At 35.0% G+C, this 24,811-nt stretch overlaps 3 protein-coding genes across 4 annotated transcripts in view; 1 reads left to right on the top strand and 2 right to left on the bottom strand.

Moving 5' to 3' along the window:
* Positions 1-4,088, top strand: part of asgrl1 (asialoglycoprotein receptor-like 1) — a 4,118-nt gene extending 30 nt beyond the window's left edge. Inside the window, exons 1-8 of one of the 2 annotated variants that reach the window (XM_055168266.2) lie at positions 1-163; positions 676-759; positions 968-1,051; positions 1,177-1,269; positions 1,758-1,784; positions 3,353-3,492; positions 3,575-3,687; positions 3,793-4,088. The exon at positions 1-163 is cut by the window's left edge and continues 30 nt beyond it. In XM_055168266.2, coding sequence (XP_055024241.2) covers positions 1-163; positions 676-759; positions 968-1,051; positions 1,177-1,269; positions 1,758-1,784; positions 3,353-3,492; positions 3,575-3,687; positions 3,793-3,958 — 870 coding nt within the window. In that variant the 3' untranslated portion in view covers positions 3,959-4,088. Of the gene's footprint in view, positions 164-463; positions 561-675; positions 760-967; positions 1,052-1,176; positions 1,270-1,757; positions 1,785-3,352; positions 3,493-3,574; positions 3,688-3,792 lie in introns of those variants that run through there. The other variant, XM_055168267.2, reaches the window with a different exon arrangement.
* Positions 4,089-4,144: 56 nt separating this feature from the next.
* pla2g1b (phospholipase A2, group IB (pancreas)) lies at positions 4,145-10,380 on the bottom strand. Its single transcript, XM_055168271.2, has 4 exons — positions 10,221-10,380; positions 6,254-6,404; positions 5,756-5,889; positions 4,145-4,361 (listed from the first exon to the last, which is right to left on the bottom strand). The coding sequence occupies exons 1-4, from the start codon at positions 10,267-10,269 to the stop codon at positions 4,240-4,242; spliced, it is 456 nt and encodes a 151-aa protein (XP_055024246.2). The 5' UTR covers positions 10,270-10,380; the 3' UTR covers positions 4,145-4,239.
* A 5,817-nt stretch (positions 10,381-16,197) lies between these two features.
* On the bottom strand, positions 16,198-22,142 carry LOC129414265 (uncharacterized). The gene is made up of 3 exons (XM_055168262.2): positions 21,624-22,142; positions 21,128-21,536; positions 16,198-18,414 (listed from the first exon to the last, which is right to left on the bottom strand). Exons 1-3 carry the CDS (start codon positions 21,678-21,680, stop codon positions 16,883-16,885), a joined length of 1,998 nt encoding a protein of 665 aa, XP_055024237.2. The 5' UTR covers positions 21,681-22,142; the 3' UTR covers positions 16,198-16,882.
* Positions 22,143-24,811: the final 2,669 nt, after the last annotated feature.

Below are 24,811 nucleotides of genomic sequence, written 5' to 3'. Positions count from 1 at the left end.
TATAAGTGTTCCCATATTGTCATTTTAAATAAGACCTTTGTTAAGATAAAAGCCCAATGGGATGCTATACTGTTGATTCTGCTATCAGTTATACTGTTGCGTAAGGGCAGAAAACAGAAAACTATCAGGACAGCAGCAGAGGAAGGGAACACCAACATAAACGGTAAGATTTAACACATTTGAAAATTATTTTTTTGACATCTTTATATGACTGCATGTTACTGTTTTCAATTGTTAAGGTACAACTTCACTTGTTATTTTACAAGAAATAATCTTTAATTTTTTACTTTTAAATATGCGATTTTGCTTCATTTACAGTAGTAGTAATTTATGTCAGAAAATAAATGATTGCTATACAAGTTTAAAAATATTTAATTGTGCAATACTGAACTAGAAATATATGGACAGGCTTATTTTGCTCTTCTCCATGTTTGTGATGGATGAAGTTCAGATGAAATGTGTCAGTCTAAAGGTTAATATTTAACCATTTTCGTGGCAAGTCCTTGAAACTCTTGCAGTTATATTCAGACTTACTCTCTTTATTTACTCTTCCATTTTTGGTATGTTATCTTTCTCGCTTTTTAAAAATCATGTTTGTACTGATAGAATAAGAACACATTAATGCCATTCAAACATTTCATGTAAATATATCCAAAATCCTATTTTTCCTCTTAGACATGGATTCCATAACATACGACCGGTTTAACGCAACTGAGAATGAGATTAACCACACTACTCCGAAATATTTTCCTGAACCTGGTGAGCAAGACATAACAAGTGTATAATTTCTATTTTTTAATTTATTAAAGAAATTTTTGTGCTCTGGCTTATATTAAACTCTTATCATCAATATCTTTATATTGAAACTATGGTAAAAGTGAAAAGTTTTCAAGTGTATTTAACTATGCTTGTTTAATATTTGCATTTTCAGTTGTCCTATTATCAAAATGTATTTTTCTTACCACAGGTAGACAGAACAGAAAGATGTATATAATATATGGGGTTCTCGTCCTTTATATGCTTATACTGACTGTGGCTGTAGGAATTAAAAGTAAAGCATTTCTCCTTGAATTTCCCTTCTGACTCTGATTTAAAATAACATTTGATTTAATCCTTTTCATTTTACTTGAATGTAATTTTTGGCACTGTGGATTGTGATTATGACATTATGATCAGTTTCTCAGGTCAGTAAAGAGGTAGCGGATGTTACTCTTTCTCTTCAGACCTTTGAAACCTCCATTAAAGAAGCTTCTAAACCTCTGCAGTTTGGTAACTGGTTACCAATTTTCTTTCTCTTTAAATATTTTTGAAAGGTTTACCTATATAATACTTTAAAGTGTTATTACTAGGGCTGTCAAAAGATTAATCGTGATTAATCACATCCAAAATAAAAGTTTTTGTTGGCATATTATATATTTGTGTGTGTATTGTAATTATTATTTATATATAAACACACACACATATATATGCATACATTTAAGAAATGTTTTATTTATGTAGCCTATATTGTTTTTTATTTATAGATAATATAAAATATTTCAAAATCTAAATAAATATACATGTAAATGTTTTATAAAAACATGCATGTGTGTGTATTTTATAAACAAAATAATTACACGCAATACATTCACAAATATAGTACGCAAACACAAACTTTAATGTTGTATTCGATTAATTGCGATTAATCTTTTGACAGCCCTAGTTATTACCAGTGTTAGTTCATATGTTGTCATTAATATCATCTCTCTATTTCTTAGAAAAACTCCCTGAGCCTGTAGTGCAAGGTAAGGGTCCTCATAACAAAAAGTGGGGTCCAAAAGTAGAATAGAGTCCACTTATGAAGCTGCTTTATCTTTTTTATTACATAAACCTTACAAATGATATTATCAACATAACAATAAGCCAGAAAAAGTTAAATGACAGATATTATTTTACATGAATTTCAGAATTTCCCCTTGTACACATTTTTTATTTCAATCTGTTTTGTGTTTTTTAGTGACCTGTTGGTTACACATTTCTTCTATTTACAGTATCAATTTTTGTACAGTTTTTTGATACACTGTCAGAATAAAAAGCCAAAAATGGGTCCCTAGCCATCATTGAGATGCTACTGTAGGTACCCTTCCAAAAAGTGCAAATAAAGAGTTTGCTTCCAAAACGCAATAAATCCATTTTAACTCATTTCAGTAAAAACGTGTTTTCTATACCAAGAAAGTGACAAGATGAAAACCACTATTTTCCGTTACAAACTTTCACATCTTTAAGTTATAAAAACATAAAAAATTCAATTCCATAACTTGATTTTCAAAGATTTATTATAAAAGCGAATTCTTTTTTCCAAAATGCTATAAATCTATTGAAGCAATATATAAATGTGCATTCATCTTTGCCATTTTATATTCATTTAGTTGAACAGTTGTACACACTGATTAAAAAAATAAACATTAATGGCATTAACCAAAACACTTTGTCATATAGTTATTGCTGCGGTTATACTTGGGACGTCGGCGCTTAACATTTTCGATCAGCTGTAAAATGTTTTGGTCCTGCTTGATTTTTGTTGACTTTGAGTAAAATAATGGAAAGTTTTTCATAAGATCCTCTGGGGTCAATGTGTTGGCATGAGAGAAGCTTGAATGCTGTCGGAGAACAAGCACCCGTCTCCCGAGTGCCTCTCGCGTAAATTATTAGATGTTGATGGCTTACGTTTCTTTCCTGTCTGTCACAGTAAACCACCACATTATCAATGCCATTAAAGTATTATTTTGTTTTTGTTTGTTTGTTGATCACGAGGTACAATGTAAATGAGAAAAACTAGGATTCCGTCAACGCGCCGCCATTGTTTGTTTACATTGCGTGGAATGGTGCGCTGTAATTTGTGGAGCGGATTTATTGCATTCTGTAGAAAAGGAGGACTGGCGTTTATTGCGTTTTTGGGAAAAAAGGGAGAAAAGATGAAAGAAAAACAGGGCGGATATCAGATTTTGCGTAAAGTTAAGAATTTACTTTTAAATACTGACCTGATATAATACTGATTTTGGCAGTAACTCATTTTTTTTTAAATGGCGTTTATCGCGTTTTGGAACCAAACTCTTCAAATATGCACCAGTGACAGTTTGGGACCATTATTTGATCATTTTTTTCTGACGGTGCACTATAAGTTTACTGTAAAGTGTTTGCCACAACCAAAAATCTGAATGTATAAAGTTAAAAATAGCTTTTAAACCCCTTTGGATATTTTAATGTGGACTTACGGACCTCATTGTATTTCCTGTTTTCACTCATTTGCTGAACTCATTATCTGCAGTAAAACTTGTCTAATTTACTGATTCGTTTTTGGTTGTTTATTCAGGACCATGTGAGGTAAACTGGGTGTTTTTTAAAGACTCCTGCTATTTTCATTCGACGGCCGGGCAGAATTGGCAAAATGCTGAGAATATGTGTGTCCGGAAAAAATCACACTTAGTGGTTGTCAATAACTTGGATGAGCTGGTAAGACAGGGCATCGGATTCTGCATCACAACAATTTGTGAGGTAAAATAGAGTTTGACCCATCTCTGTTTCTTTTAACCAGGACTTCTTGTCTTCAATTGTAAAACTTCCTACCAGCTACTGGATAGGGCTTGTTGAGAAAGATGAGGGCCAGTGGTCTTGGGTCGATGGAACGGATTATAAAGCTTCTGAACAGTAAGAGTATTAAACAAGAATGTAAAGTAATAATAAACTAAATCTGGGGAGGATCAAATAAATGCACTGCTGAACATCGTTAATCCAACATTTAAACTGTTTCAGTTTTTGGGACGAGGGTCAACCAGATGACTGGAATGTCCGTGTGAACGGTGAGGATTGTGGGCAGCTTCACGGACGGATCCGTGCGGACAAACGGAGGTTTTGGAATGATGCAGACTGCACGCTCTCCTACCCTTACATCTGTGAGGGCAAACCCAAGGGCCAATGACAAACCACACCACACACAGTAAATAACAAGTCATATATGTTACCATTTCAAAGAAACTTTCATTGATGGATGACTGTCAAGATTACTAATTTGTTGTTTTTAAATATTAAAATGCATTTTGTTTGTTTAACCTATGAGAGTTTATATGTAGATGGCTTGTAAATGGATTTAAAGAGAGAGAGTGAGAAAGAGAGAGATATATGTTTTTATTATCTGTCTTTAATGATACATAATATGGTCCGTGTCTCAACACCTATCATCTCTCAAGATTGTTTACCAGATCATTTGCACTTTTCACTGGGATAATGCTCATTCTCTGGGTTGTAACCGGCTTTTGCAAAACATTCAGCTGCTTTTCTGTCACATTCACAGATAAACATCTCACAGGGGCGATTCGCTTCAGCTGCAGAAAAACAAAAACAACAGCTCAGTCATTTCTCTTAACAGGAAATTTTACAATTCAGATGAGTTTCACTGTCTTTTCATTAATATATGAAACACTTTAATGTCTTAGTACTTTTTGCTTAAAGGGGACACTACACAAGGCTTTTTAAGATGTAAAATAAATCGTTGGTTTCCCCAGAGTACATATGAGAAGTTCTAGCTCAAAATACCATATAGATCATTTATTAAACATGTTAAAATTGCCACTTTGTAGGTGTGAGCAACAATGTACCGTTTTTGGGTGTGTCCTTTAAATGCAAATGAGTTCATCTCTGCATTGAATGGCAGTGTTGTGATTGGATAGTGCAGATTAAGGGGCGTTATTATCCCCTTCTGACATCACAGGGGGAGCCAAATATCAATGTCTTATTTTTTCACATGCTTGCAGAGAATGGTTTACCAAAACTAAGTTATTGGGTTGTTCTTTTCTTACATTTTCTAGGTTGATAGAAGCCCCGGGGACCAAATTATAGCACTTAAACATGAAAAAGTGGAGAAGGCGGTTCTTTTCTAAAATTCGAGAAATCTTCCGCTATACCTTTAAGAAACATCTTTTTTCAGGCCTATTTTGCAATCCTGTTGCCCATGTTTTTTTTATGATTTTGGTTATGTTTTATGTTTATCACACAACATAACACATCACGTAAACATGTATTTACACTGAAAAAAACAACTTGTAAAATTTACTTTAAAAAATCCTTGTAACAATTTGCATGAACTTTTTTAAGTAAAATTTACTGCTTTTTAAATACAACTTACATACTAAAATCAAAACATATTTTAAATAAATAAGTAAATGTTACTTCCTTAATTTTTTTAGAAGTTAGATTTATTTTAATGGTTTAGGTAAAGTCTATTTTTTTATATAATATTTATATAAAAAATAATTTTTTTATATAAATATTTTTCTAACAAATATTTAAGTAGTTAAATTCTTATCAGTTCTTATTCTGTTATAAAGCTTAAAAAATAAAAATGTTCAGGCGAAAAGAATTGTGGGTATTCCTTACAACATGTGCAAATAAATTTAAGTAAATTTTTCTTGAATTTTTTAGTTTAATGGATTTAATATTTGTAAGTTAAATTAACTAAGATTTTGTACTTGAATCTACTAAAGATTTTGATTAAAATTTACTGAATTATTTTAGGACTATGTGCAGTGACTATAAAACAGTTAAATTAATTTTACTTAGGAAAATCTAGTTCTCAATAAATGTTAATATAATTATGTAGAAATTATGAGAGTTAATCTAATATATATTATTACTACACCAAAAAGTTAATTTTTTCAGTGTAGACAAATTGGAAATTAGCTTCTTGGACAATCTATCTGCTGTGGGTATAGTGCCTTACCATTGCATGTGACTTTCTGAGCTGCTTTATCACATGAATAGGAATAGACTTCAGTGTATGGGTTGTCTAGAACACCGAAGCAGTCATCTTGTTGCCACGAATCAGAATAGCATCCATCATGCACCTCACAGCACCTAAAAAACAATACGTTTGATCAGTTATGCCTGGGACACACTTTACGATTTTTTACATCTTACATGATTTTAAATCTATGGGCAGTAGATTATGAGATTTTAGCTTGCAGACAGGATCACATGTTGTTGTTGTAAATGTCCACTGCTATCAAATAAAAAAAAGAAATACCTGTTTCAAAATGGCTGCAGGTCCACTAAATTGTTCAACATGCAGATTTAAAAATGTGGGCTTTTTAAAACACTTATCATTAGGTTCTGAACGTCCCAGCCTGACCAGAGAGAAGCGATGAATGGCTTACGAAGTGACTGGTTAAAATGCCAATGTATCTTCTCATTTCAGTGTAACCTGACCTTTAAACCTAACCTGTCCAATTCATCCACCGGTGTGCCTGAGCCTCCCTTGCCACAGTAGCACCCATAGTCTGCATAGTCCAGTAAAGGCCAGCTGTTAGGGATGGTACAGACGATCATTCTCCTGAACTGCCACAGTGCACGATTTTCTTTGCTCGCCAACACTGTTGAAGAACAATAAACTTCGGCTGTGCATTAAATTAATTTGCAATCAACTCAATCTTAACAGAATATTAACAGAATGTTCCTGTATAGCTCAGTGGGTTCAAACTCAGGGAACACACATACTAAAAAATGTATACTTTGTAATGCTTTGGATAACAGCATCTGCCAAATGCATAAATGTAAATGTAGAATAAAATATTTTGTAAACAATATAGACCACATAGCCTATCATTAGCTTGTGATTAAACTTGTCACGAGTATACGCACACAATCGTCAATATTTTTTCATGCAGCCATTTTTCGAAATCTCCTACTTATTTTCTATATATACAATACTATGTTCCCCTTGTCTCTTAGCTTTGTTGTTGTCTGTGTACTTTTAAAACATTTCTTTTATTTCTGCAGTAAATACTGGGAACCAGTAAATCTATACTGGAATTTATACTGTAAATATTTTTTCTGTTTACATTAGAATTTATACATCAGTGTTGTCTTAAATGCCCATTGTTACATGATATGAACTGAACTATTTTTGTTTGTGCAAGCCAACGTATTCCTATGAACTACGTATTACACTTAAAAAACTAAATAGCACTGGCTTGTAATCATATGGGAACCATTTTAAGTGCTATATAGTACCATATGTCGCATCGTGCCTGCAACCCCTTCAGCCGTTACTTATTACCACAATTGTGCGGTTACCACACAATTTAAAAGTAAAAAAAATATTAGTGCAACTTCATGAAGTTGAATCAATAAACGCATTCATTACACTAGAAAAAATAGTCCCTGACCATGAACAAAAATATGTTCCAATGTGTAATATGCATAATAGCTCAAATAAAAACAACAAGCCGATACGTGTGGTTGCTAAGGGTGTTGCTAAGGGCGCAGTAATAACCAGAACTGTTAGGTGAAGTGGTCATAGCAGTGTTTTATCGTCAATAAAGCACACTAAAAATGGTTCCCCTATGATTATGAACTTTTAGTGCTATTTCGTACTATTTTTTAAATACCTTTAAAGGCGCTCTAAGCGAATTGACGCGTTTTAGACCATAAAACATTTTTTGTTACATACAGCAAACATCTCCTCACTATCTGCTTGCTGCCTGTCCGCTGATCAAACTGTAAAAAAATGCAATCTCTGTAGACAGCTCAGGCTCGACAAACGGCAATATCAACATAGTGGCCAAACCTAGCACAACAAAACATAACAAAGTGTTCCAGCCAATAAACGACAAGAAGGATTTGGGGGTGGGGGTTGGGCGTATTCATGAAAGCACGGACGGGAGAGGGAGGCGTTAGCTATGCTCCGTTTGTTTGAAAACAGTTCAAACATCAACAAAAAGTGACGTCGCACATTATTCGCTTAGAGAGCCTTTGATACAACATTGGATTGTACTTAAAAATGTCCATGTAGCCAAATGATTCCTAGTCATTATACTAAACGCAACATTTTTTTCCAATTTAATTCAATTCAAATTTTCACACTTATAATTTACACTGATGTACATATTTAAATGAATCTTTATTGTCATTGTATTCACACAAAGTATTTTAAAACAAAGAGATAAGGTAGGTATTAGTCGGTATCTAAAATTACTTTAAATTGTATCAGATGGATATATGTAAATATTATAACAGAATTAAGACACAGGAAAAATAAAACTTTTATACAGATGCTAACTAGTCAGGAATTTTAGTGGTTTAAGGGGCGGTTTCCCGCACAGGGATTAGATTAGTCCTGGACTAAAATATCGTCACCTTGGAATTAAAAGGTTCTATCTGCGTTCTGAGCAGTTCTGAGATATTGAGCTTCCAAGTTTTTGCATTACATATAGGAAAACTTATATGGGAAACAAGTTTCTATCAAACATGAAAATAACAGGGAGCCTTAAAGTATTCTAAATATACAATATCAAAATCCTCTCAGATTTGTAAATGGGTGTTTTTGTAATGGGTCAAATGCAGATAGAACCTTCTAATAAAAAAACACTTTTCGCCAAACCATTATTTGAACATTAAATATAAAATTAATGTTGTAACAGTGTCTCAGAAAGGATTACATTTTACTTTCTAACACATTTTAAGACATTTATTTAATATCTTTAGCACTTCCATGTATTGAAGACATTTCAAATTAAGCAAGGTAGGTCAAAATATTTTGTCCAGGGCAGATGTAAATTTTTTGTACCAATTTGGTGGGTAATTAAACACATTATTGCAGAAATTGTTACTTTAATCTTTCTTTTGTTTAGACAGAAAGCAGCTACTGTAATACATCTGAGCAGGACTTAAAATAACATGCTTTATTGTTGTTATTAAGACCCCATCAATTAAATTGCTGACTATTTGACCTTTAAGGCTTAATATTGTAAAAATTAAGACATTTTAAGACTTTAAAAACTGCAAGAAAACAGACATGCTTCAGCAATTGTTAATTGTCAGCATTAATTCATTAAGTTTATTAATAATCATTGAAAATGATTCATATATATATATGTATATATATACATTTTAAAACAAAGAACTATAATACTCTACATGACTCATTTTTTAAAACACAGACTTAGGCTACTCTAGTCTTTCTGTTAGTGGCATGAATTTAAACATGGCCTAAATGTCACTCATCTTCGCCTCTGAGAGATGATGCTTAGTTTTGAGAGTACTTTTGGTTTGGGTAAGTATAGGTGCCAGGTTTTTTGTGTGTTTGCTTGGTATCTCTTATGTGATTTTGTGTAATGAAGAGTAGATGGACACTAATCAAACACAATCTGTGATACTTCAGAAAATGAAATCTGTTTGTACTGAAACAGCTTGGAACATGCCTGAAAGTCATACAAATCTGTACTCTTTATCTGTATGATTTTATATGGGTTGTTTCTGTTCACCTTCAGTAAAACGTGTGGAAAAAACAGTGGTGAAAATAATTCAGACACTGCCATTGCTTTTTCAATATGGCTGTGCATATTGTCTACCTCCTGCACTGCGGAGTGGTCTGGAGTAGAGTATTTCATTGTTATCTTTTTAATTTGAGGATGCCTTGTAAGGAAATCTGCCATAGCAAATGCTATTATGGATTTTCTTTTCTGAGGCACACAACTCAACATCACTCCATGTTATCATCTCAGTGGCATGTGGATGATCACGTACAACGCGTTCAAATATTTTCAACATCATTTCCTCCCCTACCTGACATAATCACTGTGCACAAAGCACAGTAGCTTAACTTAAAAAAAAAACATCACATAATGTAAATAAGTTGTCACAGAATAACAATATGTAAAATATCTAAATTTTGACAAAAACGTAAGAGAGAACCTTATAATTTCAAGGGGATGATATATGTAAGAGCTGTCCAAACTGAAAACAACTTGCACTGACATATATTTTAAAATATATGCCCTTTGTTTTGCCTCAAAAGTAATGTTTAAGTAAGGCATGTTTTTTAAAACAAGTTATATATTCTAAATATACTAAGGCCTAGTCCTGGCTTAAGCTAATCCTTGTCTGGAAAACCACCCATAAATATTCCACTTTTTACTTTCCCAGCAACTCTTTCCAGATGTTTTAAGTGTTGTTCTAAGCACTGTCCTATATATGTTATTTATCTAACAAATGTGAAAAACAAAAAGCATTTATCATGACCATTGACAAACATCTTTAACTAATATTTTTTTGTAAATAACTTATTCAGATTTAATAAAAACTATTTAATGTGTGAAATGTTTGCAATGCATACAAAATAAAAGACAACAACTGAATATAATTTGGCTTTTTACAGGATGGTAATATAAATTTTTTAGGATACTCACAGGCGGGCAGACAGGCACTCAGGACCACAAGCTGCAAAAAGGCTTTCATGATAGACTACAAAGGCTAGAATTACAGGTGTTAGTGGCGTTTTATTTATATAACACTTTAACCTTGATGGGTGGGTCACAATGATAAACCGGTTTGAAGTATTAAGCACATGCAGTTTTATCTCCAAACATACACGTACACAAAAAAGCACAAATCATATATAACTGTCTCACTTTTTTCTTTGGGAACATCAACATGTGTTTGCCATTTGCACAGCTGGTACAAGAATTACGTTTTTTCCAATAAGGACATGAAGGACAAGTAAGGCTTGGAAAAAGTTACGTTGAACTATTTTGAGTATGCAAAACAGCATCCTAAATATACATGCAGGTTTATGCACAAACGGATCTTTAAAATGCTCTGAAAGAGCAAATTGCATTAAAATTGAATTTAGAAAACACACTTCTGTGCCGCAAGATGGTGCCAGGGGGGCCCTAGTTTTATGACATTTTCTAAAACACATTAATTTATTATGAATTCTGTGTAATTAAACCTAAAAAAATATAAGGCTACTAACCAACAGCAATACTTTGTATAATTTAATGTGTTTTGCTTAAATAAAATGTTAAGTTTTAGAACAATTAAAATGTTACATATACAAAAAATTTATTTGGGGAGCTGCAAAGGAATGCACCGTACACAAGGGGGGCCGCACGCTGAAAAAGTTTGAGAACCACTGCTGTACTTAGCTATAAGCACACACTTTACAAGCAATGTATTTTGAGAGTTTTTTAACAATAAGAATTATTAATAATTAATAAGAAAATTATAACGATTAACTTTTTATTTGATAAAACATTCAATTAATTAAACACAACATAGCAGCTAATGCTAATGAACCTGAGGTTCAGACTAGCTCCTTCCTTCTAGCCGAATATAGTTAAATCATTTAATATGGCTGTGCATATTGTCTACCTTCTGCACTGCAGAGTGGTCTGGAGTAGAGTATTTCATTGTTATCTTTTTAATTTCAGGATGCCTTGTCAGGAAATCTGCCATAGCAAATGCTATTATGGAATTTCTGTTCTGTGGCACACAACTATCACTCCATGTTATCATCTCAGTGGCATGTTGATGATCATGTACAATGCGTTCTAATATTTTCAACATCATTACCTCACAAACAAAACACAATAGCTTTGTGTAGTAAGATTATACAAGTTAAGTTTCCAAATATAAAGTTGATCCTGATTGGTCATCTTCTGTGCATTCAAAGCGCTCACGCATATAGAACCTTATAGAGCCAAGTTAGAGTTCAACTTTATAGATGGAACTTTTTTGTTTTTTCAGTAAAAATTCCTAAAATGTACAAAACTTAAAAAACCATCACATAATGTAAATAAGTTGTCACAGAATAAGAATATGTGAATAACTCAATTTTGACAAAATTGTCAGATATAACCTTATTATTCCAAGGGGACGATATATGTAAGAGCTTTCAACACCCAAGGTCGCTTTACAGAGATAGGGCAAGATAATCATAAACAAACATAAAAGTGGTGCCCGCCAAAGCACATTCTATTAATAGTCTCAATTGTAATATTTATTTATATGAGCTTGGCTTGGTTTACGTATGTTAACATTTTAAACAATACTAAAACATATCAACAAGTACATTTAAATAAAATCAACAAGCAAAACAAAAAAGTTTTGAGTAGACTATATCAAAACGTTTGATCCATTGCGATAGCCCTTGCTCACAAAAAGGTTGGAGACCCCTAGGTTGTAGTAATGTGCTCATTCTTTCTAGTATACGTGTCGTGGGATCAGGCGAGCAGCAGAGTATTGTAATAGTATTGTAATATTTTGGTATTTTTAGCAGAACAACGTCTGCATGTTCTACGAAGACTCAGCTCCCTTTGCATTGCCCCTCGTCTTCTGTTACTTCTGTATATGAGCATTATCCAGCCCATTTTGTTATACTGCTCCACTAGTTTTTACACTATGCTGTCAGTCACTAACAAAACAAACTCAATAAAATCACACACATAGCTTCAAAAATAATACATTCCTCTACACCTAACATTTCAGAACTTGGTCTGCAGGATCTGCTGCTGTTCTCCAGCGTTACAGGCAGAATCCAGATACTCTGTGGAGGTTTGATCAGTAGATTCCTCATCATTCTGAAGATTCACAACAAAACACATCCTGACAACACACAGAGATTAAAATTATAAATGATTTAATGTTGTCAAACAGACAGAGTGTTTCAGGTAAATGATGTTTAAGTTGTACAAACCTCTCTCTTCACTTCTTCATCTCCTCTTGACCTCAACTTTGCCTCTAGTAACGCCACCTCTTTCTTCAGCTTAGAGATTTCTGTGATGAAATCATCAATACAGCACATCACGTCTATCTCATCTCTCATAATCAATATACACTAAATTACACAGAGACAAAACTCTGTTTCACACAAAATCTTACTTTTGTAAGAAAGGCATTTGACACGAAATCAAAGAAATTAAAGTGAGACATTTGACTAAAGAAAAGAGGGATTAAAATACTGTGAATAGAATTTTATCTGTAATTATAATAAAGACAAAATAATTAGAGGAATAATGATAAGAGGTGTTAATGTCTTTCTCTCTCTCTCTCTTTCTCGTTTTTTCTGGTGTCTGTGAATAACAGCATGTGTGAAGATGTAAGTTTGAATGAGACACAACAGAAAAAGGGCAGTTATATTATACACTTTATTTTCAAAAAAAATAAGAGAAGTTGAATGTAAGATCCAACTATGGATATAGTTTGCAGATCTTATAGATCCAATTGTGACAGCGAAACCCAGGTCTTGCATACATCTCCAGCTGCAGTCCACTCTTTGTGAATCTCCCCCCAATTTTTGAATGGGTTTTGTTTTACAATCCTTAGGGTGCGTTTATCCCTATTGCTTGCACACTTTTTTCTACCACATCTTTTCCTTCCCTTCGCCTCTATATTAATGTGTTTGGACACAGAGCTCTGTGAACAGCCAGACTCTTTTGCAACGACCTTTTGTGTCTTGCCCTTCTTGTGCAAGGTGTCACTGGCCATCTTTTGGACAACTGTCAAGTCAGCAGTCTTTTCCATGATTGTGTAGCCTACAGAACTAGACTGAAAGACCATTTAAACACCTTTGCAGGTGTTTTGAGTTAATTAGCTGATTAGAGTGTGGTGCCGTCTTCAAAATTGAACCTTCACAAAATTCTAATTTTCTGAGATACTAAATTTGGGATTTTCCTTAGTTGTCAGTTATAGTTATCAAAATTAAAAGAAAAAAACATTTGAACTATATCAGTCTGTGTGTAATAAATGAATATAATATACAAGCTTTGAATGGAATTAGTGAAATAAATAAACTTTTTGATAATATTCTAATTATATGACCAGCACCTGTATACAGTACAATTGGAAAATAATAAGGATATAACCAAATGTATTGTCTATATTTGGAAGTTGCATGCCATTTAGACTCCAGGCCTTCTTCACTACTAGAGTAGTCATTTTGGTGAAACAGGCTTCTAAACTTTAAAATGTATTTTAAATAATGCTTAGTGATTTTATGTATGTCCTAATGCAATAACAGAAACCTTGTCTTTAATTAAACAAATTTAAAGGTTGTTGGTTTAATGGAAACTAATATGATAAAAATTGCATTGAGAGCATTGATTTGTTCTTAAACTATTATGTTTACATAAAAATGTATATGCATAGGCGTGTGTGTGTGTTATATTTATATAAGCAAACATAATAATTTTAGAACAAACAGTAGGGACAAATAGGAAGACGACATAGGCTATAAGGTAAAAAGAAATAATAGTAAGCTGAAAAATGATTAAATACTTTGAAATAAATGGTATTACAGAATACATGATATTATTGCTTTTTTAGTATAACCCAAATGTAAATGGAACAGACTTTGACAGAACACCGGGCCCATTTTTAAATGTACAAACTTTCCACAAATTAAACCCAAGTCTAATATACTGTGCCTATGTTACACTGCCGCCACTGAAATGGCCGAACCAAAGAGAAACAGAGCAATTCACCAGGATGGCAAATAAACAATTCTTTGTTTCATTATTTAAAACACACAGCACAATATAAAACATGTTATCCCCTTTTATTCTTTGGGCAAACTGCAAGAAGGCAAGTGTTTTATAATAAAAGAGGTGCTCAGTTAATGCTCAGTCCAGTAGCAAAATCGGTCAGCCAAACATGTCCAATGTCACATCCCCAGCTTTACAGTTTTGTTACAAGCCTTTTATTAAGTGTGGCAGCATATTTTGATGGGAATGACATGCTGAGAGGATGCTTTACCTGCATTACAAGCCTTTTATTAAATAGTTATTTCACTTTGTAAATATAGTTACTAAATCTGAAGTTATTGAACAAGCAGTAATGAACATATAGGGGGAAAAAAATCACAGTACTTATTTAAGTTATCAAACAAAACAGTTAACAAAATAATTTTGATAAATTATGGTAAAAGCACAAAGCTGCTGTTACCATTGACTTCCATAGTAGAAAAACAAATATTATGGAAGTGTTTTGATATATTTCAAAGAACATATTTTGGTAAATGATGGGAAGTACACAGTTGACAATACCCATTGAAATCCATCATATTTTTTTCATACTGTGAAAATCAATCGTTACAATCAGCTGTGTGTATACCATCATTAATTAAAAGATCTGATTTTGTGTTCATCAGAAAAAAGAAATTCATACAGGTTTAAAACAACATGAGGATGAGTCTGACAAACTGGAATGCATTACGATTTAGAACGTTTTATTATTTGATCACTGTTTCTAATACAAAAACGTCCATATGATCCGACGGAATAAACCCATTATCACCAACAGACCACCTCATCCTGCTCCTGATAATAACACGTGCCAATTTCAAGTTACAAAGTAGATAAATGTTCATGTATAAATTCTATGTTTGTTGTATTTTCAGCTACAAGTGTGACAGAAAGATTGAAAGGATTTGATACAGAGGAGGCCCTTGCGAGCTCGAGCTGCACTTTTTTTTAGCTGTGTCCCGCGATGAGTCCCCTACTACAGTGTTTCTCAATCCTGGTCCTCAAGGACCCACTCCCAGAAAGTTTTAGATGTCTCCTTAATCAACACACCCGATTCAACTCATTAGCTTGTTAGGGAGACGTTCTGGAAGGAGGTGGATGAGTTGGTTCAGGTGTTTTAAAAAAGGAGACATCTAAAACTTTCTGGGAGGGGGTCAGTATAAAAGTATAAGCTGAAGTGTCAAGTATTTAGGGTAAACTCCCCTTCCACTTGAGCAATAGCAGGCAGCTGCAGGATCTCTTAAACCTAAATAAAATTAAATCCTAATTCTAATCGAATGACTTCAGGACTTCAGTCTCCTCAAAAAGCTCAAGATGTGTTTCGTGCCAAAGGAGATCACACTAAATACTGATTGATGCCTGAAGAAAACATTTAGTTTTTTTTCAAAACAACAAATTGTTTTGTTTTTAATTTTGTGTATATATTTTCTGTTTGTATCTTAATAAAAATAATGAAAAATAAAAATGGATGGACATTAAAACTTTGCTAAAACGACAAAGCTGGTGGTGGTGGCCTAAGACTTTTGCACAGTATATGTATAATATGTATAACATTATTTTATTCTTCTTACTTATTTTTATTCTGGTTTATCAGGTTAAACCCATCCTGAGCTTCCTCAGTCCCAGACTTGGAAGCGCTGTGTCCATCACAGGCACAAGAAACACCTGAAGTGCCTGTGAGCAGTGCAGCGTCATCACAGCCGAACTCAACCAGCGATGTGTCCACTACCCTTCCTCTGAAAGAGGAAATCTGTAAGTTGAATTTTTCATTTCAGTTTCGAGCGGTGCTATCAATGCTTTTCTTTCTCTCAAAACTTTTCTTAAAAATCTTCACGTTTAGAATTTCTGCCATTGTTTTTATTCTTGCTTATCAGGTACCAACCATCCTGAGCTTTCTCAGTCCCAAACTCGGAAGCCCTGTGTCGCTCCTTCCCAGGCACAAGAAACACCTGAAGTGCCTATGAGCCCAATTTAGAACTCCACCAAAAGGCTGCGGACCTGGCAACGCTGGAAAAAGGAGATAATATCACCTTTACTGCCTTATCAATACAAGCCCGAATCTGATCTAGAAAATGCAGATGACCAAGCTGATTTATCAAGTTTGCCAGAGTGACTGGAAAAGAACATAGTAGTGGCTAGAGAACTTTGCACATTCTTTGAGAATGTTGTTTGTATAAAAGCATTCAATCAGGGTTTAGGCCCCATCATAGCACAGAAACAGTGATGCTTAGAGTCACAAATGACCTACTTTTAGCTTCCGATTGTGGTGCAATCTTGATACTTATAGTAGTAGACCTTAGCACAGCCTTCGCCACAATAGATCATACAACCCTACTTGATAGCCTAGAAAATTAATGTGTTAGCCTAGTTTAGGTCTCATTTAACTGACCACCATCACTTTAATTAAATAAATGGAGAAAAATCATGTAACTCTCAGGTTAAATATGGTGTACAACAGGGATCAATTCTAGGCCCTATCCTCTTCTTGTAATACAGTTATAAAGTAGTTAGCTTGTCCGGAACTGAGCACTTTTTGTAAGACTTTAACGTTATACTGAACAGCCTAATAGGATTTTATTTCCTTTCTCGTCTTCTGTTCCCAGAGGACATTGAGACTGACAGACCCAGTTCCAGTTGCCGTGATGCTCGTCCCACCACTGATCTACTTGCGTCCCATCATCAAAACTCTTCCCACAAACACTACAGTGATAAGGTTTTACTACTGTATGAACTCTCTGATGGGTTCTCAGACCATCTCGTCGAGCAAACGTCTTATCACACTGAGAGCATTTGTAAGGTTTATCACCTGTATGACTTCTCTGGTGTTTCACTAAAGTATCACTTCGACTGAAACTCTTCCCACAAACACTACAGTGATAAGGTTGTAATACCGTATGAAATCTCTGATGGGTTCTCAGGCTATCTTGTCGAGCAAACGTCTTATCACACTGGGAGCATTTGTAAGGTTTTTCACCTGTATGAATTCTCTGGTGTTTCACTAAAGTATCATTTCGACTGAAACTCTTCCCACAAGCATTACAGTGATAAGGTTTCTCTCCAGTGTGAACTCTCTGATGAACTCTGAAATGAGATTGATCAGAAAAGTGTTTTCCACAGTGAGAGCAGACGTAAGGTTTTTCTCCTGTGTGAACTCTCAGATGAACTCTGAAATGAGATCGATCAGCGAAGCTTTTTCCACAGTGAGAGCAGACGTAAGGTTTTTCTCCTGTGTGAACTCTCTGATGGGTTCTCAGGCCATCTTGTTGAGCAAACGTTTTCTCACAATGAGGACATTTGTAAGGTTTTTCACCTGTATGAGTTCTTTGGTGTGACACCAAGTTGAAACGTTGATAAAAACTCTTCCCACAAACACTACAGTGATGAGGTTTCTCTCCTGTATGAACCCCCTGATGGGCTTTTAAGTTACTTGACTGAGTAAATGTCTTATCACACTGAGAGCATTTGTAAGGTTTTTCTCCTGTATGAACTCTCTGATGGGTTCTCAGGCCAGCCTGTTGAGCAAACGTCTTCCCACAATAAGGACATCTGTAATTTTTTTCACCTGTATGAATTCTCTGGTGTGACACTAAATTGAAACGTTGATTAAAGCTCTTCCCACAAACACTACAGTGATAAGGTTTCTCTCCAGTGTGAATTTTTTCATGGCGTATCAGAAGATATTTCAGATGGAAACGTTTATCACAGTGTGAACATTGATATAGTTTCTCTTCAGAGTGAATATTCTGGTGTGGTTGTAATGAACCTGAATCCACAGTTTTTTCAGATTCGCTGCACTTGTATGCATTTTCTCCTGTGTGAATACTCTTATGAACATCAAGACTATATTTGGTCCTGAAGTAATTGCCACATTCAGTGCAACAGAAAGGCTTTTCATCACTGTGTGTCCTCATGTGGGCTTTAAGCTGAGAAAAGTCAACAAAATTCTTCCCACAATGCTCACAGTGAAATATCATCTCTCTTTGCTCTTCTGAATAAAGTTTCTTCTTTTGAGTTTGTGCTGTCAGTCGCTCTTTTGATGTTGAGGACCTTCCTTCATCAGAACATGAATCACTCTTCTCATCTGTAATAAAGATACAATTAAATAACACGTCAAATAAAATCAAATAAAATAAATGTATGTAGCTAAACATTAAAAACAGTATTGTTAATTTTTTGTTAGAATAAATTTAAAATACATTTTCTATTACACCAGTGATTACAGCTATGGCGCATCCAGTCACTCTTCCTTTTATCGGAATATGTGTAAATATGTGAAAAGTAGCTGGCAATAACAGCTAGTTATATCCACGTTGTCCTGCACGGCAAGTTGCAATCCTGAAGTAGGGACGGCAAAACCATCTTTCCGATGAACAAATTCCTCGATTTGCGTTTCTGTTCCTCTTTTAAATCAATGTGCTGTCGATATCTTCTAGAACAGACTCGATGGCAGAATCTTCACGTCTCAATTCTCCAGCGGCAGCCGTCTTTGTTTTAAACTGATTCAACTCAAGTGCTCTTTGGTGACGTGGTTGATTAGGTTACTGTTGATCATCTGTCCATCATCGTATAAAGCCTGCCTGACAACTTGATTGGTTCAACCAGCTTTGGGTCGAGCATAGTTGCGCCACAAAGGAGCGATACCAGACCGAACTTCCCGACCTGAAATGTTGTGGGCGGGGCTAAGTTCGGCAGGCACCCAGTCTAGAATTTTAAAAATTTTCAATTACATCTCTTAATTTGGACTTTTAAGTAAGGCTGCTCGACATATCGCATTCATAATTGCGGATGAATCGGCTGCGATTATGAATGCAACATTTTCCCGCTTTTCAGAACTACGGCTCTGAGTAGTAAATGCCGCTACATCTGAAAGCAGCTGATGGCAATTTATTACTAATCAAGGAACCTAGGGGTGTGCCGGTTTCAGAATTGGTGATGACGGTTAGGACGTGAGTCAAATGTGACTGTTCGTAACATAACCGTCCGGGTGTTTTGCACGTTTTGACGTTCGTCTGTTATAGGACAACTGACAAACGAACAGACACTGATTAGCTACTTTACGTTTATTTAAAATTAACAGCAAGACAACTAGCAGTGAATGTGCTTTCACCGCTATCACCCAACGACCCCCTTCTTTAGACTAGGACCAGGGGCGTCATCATGCACCAATTTTTTTAAGGGGGCAGAGTGGGCACAACAAACAGAAATTTGTGCATACACAGACATCTAAAGAAATATTATAGAGCTTTCAGTCTTTTCCATGGCACTTACATTTCTAACAATCTGAACACCCCTGCTTTCATGCAAAAACCTCCAAAATAAAAGTGTTGACTAACTTTCATATCAAATACTATTCAATCGGAATAATGACATATTGGTATCATATTTACATCTGAAACGGCATGTTTTATTTATTTAAGTTTTAATAAATGACTTGTTTAATTGTGTCATTAATGCATTTTGCACAACAACTGCATTATCCTATAAAATTATGTAATTTTAAATCCATAAAGAATATAAACAACAAAAATGACATAAGCTATAGCCACATGATTGAGTTTAATGTTCAATAATGATTTTAAAAAATTTGTAAATAAAATTATTAGAGGAACGCATTACTGCATCAAATTTTACCTCATATGTGAGCATGTGTGATTCCGCGCCCCCGTGAACTCTGAACTTTGGCGTTAGAAATCTTTACTAATATAACGTTGAGACGGTCACATTTTAAACCATATATTTATTTACTATACAGAGGAGGTTAACTGCACATTACCGTACTGGAGTTTGGAAATGTTGTGAGCGTTTCTTACATGTTTAAATTCCTCAGATAGCAAAATGCAGCAGCAACAGGAAAGAGCCCGTGAGCGCGCTGAGATGCTAATGACGTCTGCGACTACACTGTCTGCAGCTCCTCCCGCCAGAATAAAGTAATGTAACATGATCAAAATGGCGAAAATCTCAGAAAAGTGACAAGAATGCAGCACAGAATTGATAATATTGTGCAAATTAAACAGATTAAAAGACAAATAACAGATTAATGGACGCTTCTTTGATTTTAAGGTTGCATGCAAAATCTATTTGTTTAAAAAACCAAGTTGGCACATGCCCCCTCAGTTTGAATGGGCATGATGCCTCTGACTAGGACGCATCTACCTCACGTTTAAAACAAATTACCCTTCGCAGGGAGCTCGATTGACAGGTGATCTAACCAATCATACTTCTTCAGCATCCAAAGCAGTCAGGAGAGTATGTAGATTAACATTGGAGGATTTGAACTTGAAAAGCAGAGTTTACTGACGCCAGGCCCGGATTAAGAATTCAGAGGCCCCTGGGCACAAAGTCGTCTACTGCTACCCAAGTGTGCTTGATTCAGCGCAAAGTTCTTTGTGGTTAAACAATTATATCATTATTTACAGTAGATTTTTTTAATTAAAATTTCTTCCCATCGCTAGGGCCCCAAGTGCGCGTTCACTGCGTGAGAACATGGTCACACCCCTAAAGGAACCTCCTTTACTGATTAAATGCGCGTGACAATCGCATGGAATTAATCGTGCAGGCCTACTTTTAATATAATAATTATTACTTTTTTAACTCATATATTCTACTTTTTTGACTTTTTATCTCATCATTAATTTTTGGTATGTCATAATTTTCACTTTATATCTCATAAATATGATTTACCAGAGCATGATTTTTTTCTAATATGGCGGAAATACGCTTCCACATGGATTTCTTTTTACAAAAATTGTAAAAAAAAAAATAAAAAAAATACAACAATAATTGTGGAGACATACCTGGCAGAATAAAGTCCTCTTCATCTTCAATAGGTTCTGTTTTTATCTCCATCTTCAGGTTCCTGCAGTCCACCAGTTTGACTGAACACATCTTCAGTGTGGTCTGCTGGATCTGCTGCTGTTCTCCAGCGTTACAGGCAGAATCCAGAGACTCTGTGGAGGTTTGATCAGTAGATTCCTCATCCTTTAAACCCTGAATACTGTCACACACTGCAGTGTCCTGAGCGTCTGTGGGCTTTGACTCAGTATAACAGAGTAAAGTGAGATTGAACTTTGAGTCCTGTGTGTGTCTGGATTTCTCTTCAGAGAGTTTGTCCAGCAGTAACTGTGATGAGCTTTGATCCTGACATTCTGTAGAGATCCCGTCAGTCACATACACTGAAGATTCACAACAAACCACATCCACATCCTGACAACACAAAAATAAATGATAAATGATTTAATGTTGTCAAACAGACAGAGTGTTTCAGGTAAAGGATGTTTAAGCTGTACAAACCTCTCTCTTCACTTCTTCGTCTCCTCTTGACCTCAACTTTGCCTCCAGTAACGCCATTTCTTTCTGAGCTGAGAGATTTCTGTGATGAAATCATCAATATCGAGCATGGACAGATAACTTCCTACTGATTTACAGCACATCCATCTCATTTCTCATCATCGATATAACTTACACTAAAATACACAGCGACAAGACTCTGTTTACTCTCAATAAAACACTCAAGAGAGAAAAACAATGAGGATACACAAACACATCACACGCGAGCTCGGTTCTGGCTAGAGGAAATACAGCTGCGGACAATTCTCGCGAGATTTTGGGTTAAGTTTGTGGGAAGGATTAGGATAAAAACAGCGCTCCTCCGGCGAGATTTTGGCCACAGCTGTATCCTTTCTAGCCACAACCAGTAAACGCTTCATTTCTTTCTTTCTTTAGTGGGTTTACCGGTGGATTAAAGAGCTGCAGTGCCCCCTACTGTACAGGAGAGAGAAGAACACTTCATTTATCTGTATATTTCTTCATGGTGGAAGCTGTCAAAATGCTGAATTTTGTATTTTCATAACAATACTATATATTTAAAATGCAAAGCTAATTGACATAGCCTTTAGGCCTGTCCAGAATACTACAATAGAGTATATTTTCTGTCTCATTTTGTTATCCGAAGCCACATCAGACCACATGGATATTTAAAACACTCAACTTATGTTATGAAGTGAGTCTGTGGCAAACACATGGTTTTAATCTAATTATTTGTCGTGTTTTGATGGTGTGCTAAGATGACATGCTAGCTGCTCTTTATGCACCTGCAATAGAAGGGTTGCCAACTTCCTCAGTATCTTGAGATATGAAAAATAGGTTTAAGGAATGATTTCGAATGTTAAAGCTAATTGAAATCTTACTTTTTGTAAGAAAGGCATTTGACACAAAGTCAAAGAAGGTCTCTCTCTCTCTCTCTCTCTAGTTTTTTCTGATGTCTGTGAATAACAGCATGTGTGAAGATGTAAGTTTGAATGAGACACAACAGAGAAAGCGCAGTAATATTATAAACTTTATTTTCAAAGAAATAAGAGAAGTTGAATGTATGATCCAACTATGGTTTGCAGATCTTATAGATCCATTGGAGTCGAGTTTCACTAGAACTCCCTGCCTGTCAGGAAATCACTAAATCTGTACTGAAATCAACCATAAGGCAGATACAGAAATGATGGGAAAAACAACAGGCAGGAGACAAAATTATATTGATTAAAATAAAGATGGTTTATTTATTAATTTTAGTTGTGTTCTCGATGGTCAGACCAACTTCATCTGACTATCAGCAGATTTAGCAGGGCAATTTAGTGTTTAGTGAGACTCATTTCAACATTAATATGTTGTTGGGGATGTTTTCGTCCACTATGGGGTTTTTTTTATCTTAATTTGGCCATAACTTTCTCTGCGTTTGAGCAAATGTAAAAATGTTGGTGACAATTCTTATATTGACACATATTTTGGGAAATCTCAACAATACACTGTGGGCAAGTTCCTTTTGGGTTGTTCGTCGATGAAAACATCCACTAAATTAAACTGTAAAAATGTATCAGTTTGTTTTACTTTAAAAAATGGCATAAATCTGTTAATCAACCACAGTACTGAGGTCAGTACAGTACTCAAAACTACAAAATGTTTACAAAAATTGAGGATTTTAACTCTTTAATTGCCAAGTTCAAAATTCTCCATTCCTTTTTGAGTAGTCAGTTTGGTGAACAAGGTTTCTAGACTTTAAAATGCATTTTAAATCATGCTTAGCGATTTTATATATGTCCTAATGCAATAACAGAAACCTTGTCTTTAATGAAACACAAATTTAAAGGTTGATGGTGTAATGGAAACTAATATGATAAATAATATGATTTTTTTCGGTTTCCTGGACAGAGGTAAGGTTAATCCAGGACTAGGTCTTACTTATATTATGTAATTTAAGAATTTTTTACAAACATACCTTACAAAAAAACACTACAGATGTGCATCTTAAGACAAAACAATGCCACTGGTACATGTTAAAATTAAACAGGACAATGTGTTTTTAAATGAAAGCAGCTTAAACATCCATTTTAGTGTGGGACTAAGATAAGCCCTGTCCGGGAAACCGCCCCTATAAATATAATATGTACTTGCATGTTGTTGTTGTTATACATGACTATTACCCAGGGTTCACTTTTTACAATAACCTCACATACCTGAGGGCTGTTTCATAAAACAAGATTAGGAAATAAGCCAGGCTTATTTTGTTAAGTCAGACTTATTGCCAGTCGATTCGGTTCCATTAAGCAAACTTGAAAAAGTCGGAACTCAGTCACTATGACAACTTATGCTTGGAAACTATAGCCTGGTCTGGGGCAGGCTAACTGTCAGGCTAAGTTGTTGCTTCAAGGTATTGCGGACGATTTTCTTTTTCCGGGTGGATCATCAAGACTATTGATCTTTCTAGTTGTCCATAAGGAGTGTTGCGCAATTGCATTTTTTTAAAAAGTGGAGAAGGTGGTTCTTTTCTAAAATTCAAGAAAATCCTCCGCTACACCTTTAAATAGACTTCCACTAATGCCATGATGTCACCGCTGACTCTCTGTCAACTTATATTAACTCATATACTAAATTTAACACAATTTGTTACAATAATAATTAATGCAATATATATGTGTATGTTATATGGAGATAGGCCTCTCAAATTTATGACTTATGCTAAAAAATAAATTACAATCTTAACTACCCAAATTTATGATAGCCACTGCAGTACATTTCTAACAATTACATTGTTAAAGAATAAAAAACATTTTTTGTGTAAATCCATATAATTGCAGTGTACTGACCTACAATTAAAAATAAATTCTGATTGTCTGTAAGTTTAAATATACAACACACACAATTACGCTTTGAAATGTGCTCATCAGCGCCTCCTTTTCCCCCTTGATGCGGTCTTCAAATGGCCCTGTCCAACCCAGAAGTCCTTGCGAAAGAGCAATCAGACGGAGGAAGGGAGGAGTTCACACTGGCAGGCAACTTCTCTACCTATTTCCGGTGTGACGCTCGAGTCTGTCCCAAAATACGACTCCGGTGCACCCACGTGGGCTAGCATCAAGGGTCCCTAAAGTCTGCACTACATGATCTCATCAAAGTGTGGACTCTGAGGAGGCAGGGTTTCATATTTTATTGAA

The sequence above is a fragment of the Misgurnus anguillicaudatus genome, chromosome 5 (genome assembly GCF_027580225.2).
Source record: "Misgurnus anguillicaudatus chromosome 5, ASM2758022v2, whole genome shotgun sequence".
In the NCBI taxonomy this organism is placed as follows: Eukaryota; Metazoa; Chordata; class Actinopteri; order Cypriniformes; family Cobitidae; genus Misgurnus; species Misgurnus anguillicaudatus.
Note: the sequence above shows the minus strand (reverse complement) of the source record. Positions and strands in the feature narration are given on the sequence as shown.

Excerpts from the sequence above, each read along its gene's own strand:
- pla2g1b (XM_055168271.2), bottom strand. The coding sequence starts at position 10,269 with ATGAAAGCCTTTTTGCAGCTTGTGGTCCTGAGTGCCTGTCTGCCCGCC. Across the intron at positions 6,405-10,220 it reads GAGTGCCTGTCTGCCCGCCT|TGTTGGCGAGCAAAGAAAAT; the intron begins GTGAGTATCCTA and ends GTTCTTCAACAG. Across the intron at positions 4,362-5,755 it reads TCAGAAAGTCACATGCAATG|CTGAAGCGAATCGCCCCTGT; the intron begins GTAAGGCACTAT and ends GTTTTTCTGCAG.
- LOC129414265 (XM_055168262.2), bottom strand. The coding sequence starts at position 21,680 with ATGGCGTTACTGGAGGCAAAGTTGAGGTCAAGAGGAGACGAAGAAGTG. Across the intron at positions 21,537-21,623 it reads ACGAAGAAGTGAAGAGAGAG|GATGTGGATGTGGTTTGTTG; the intron begins GTTTGTACAGCT and ends TTGTGTTGTCAG. Across the intron at positions 18,415-21,127 it reads AGAGGACTTTATTCTGCCAG|ATGAGAAGAGTGATTCATGT; the intron begins GTATGTCTCCAC and ends TCTTTATTACAG.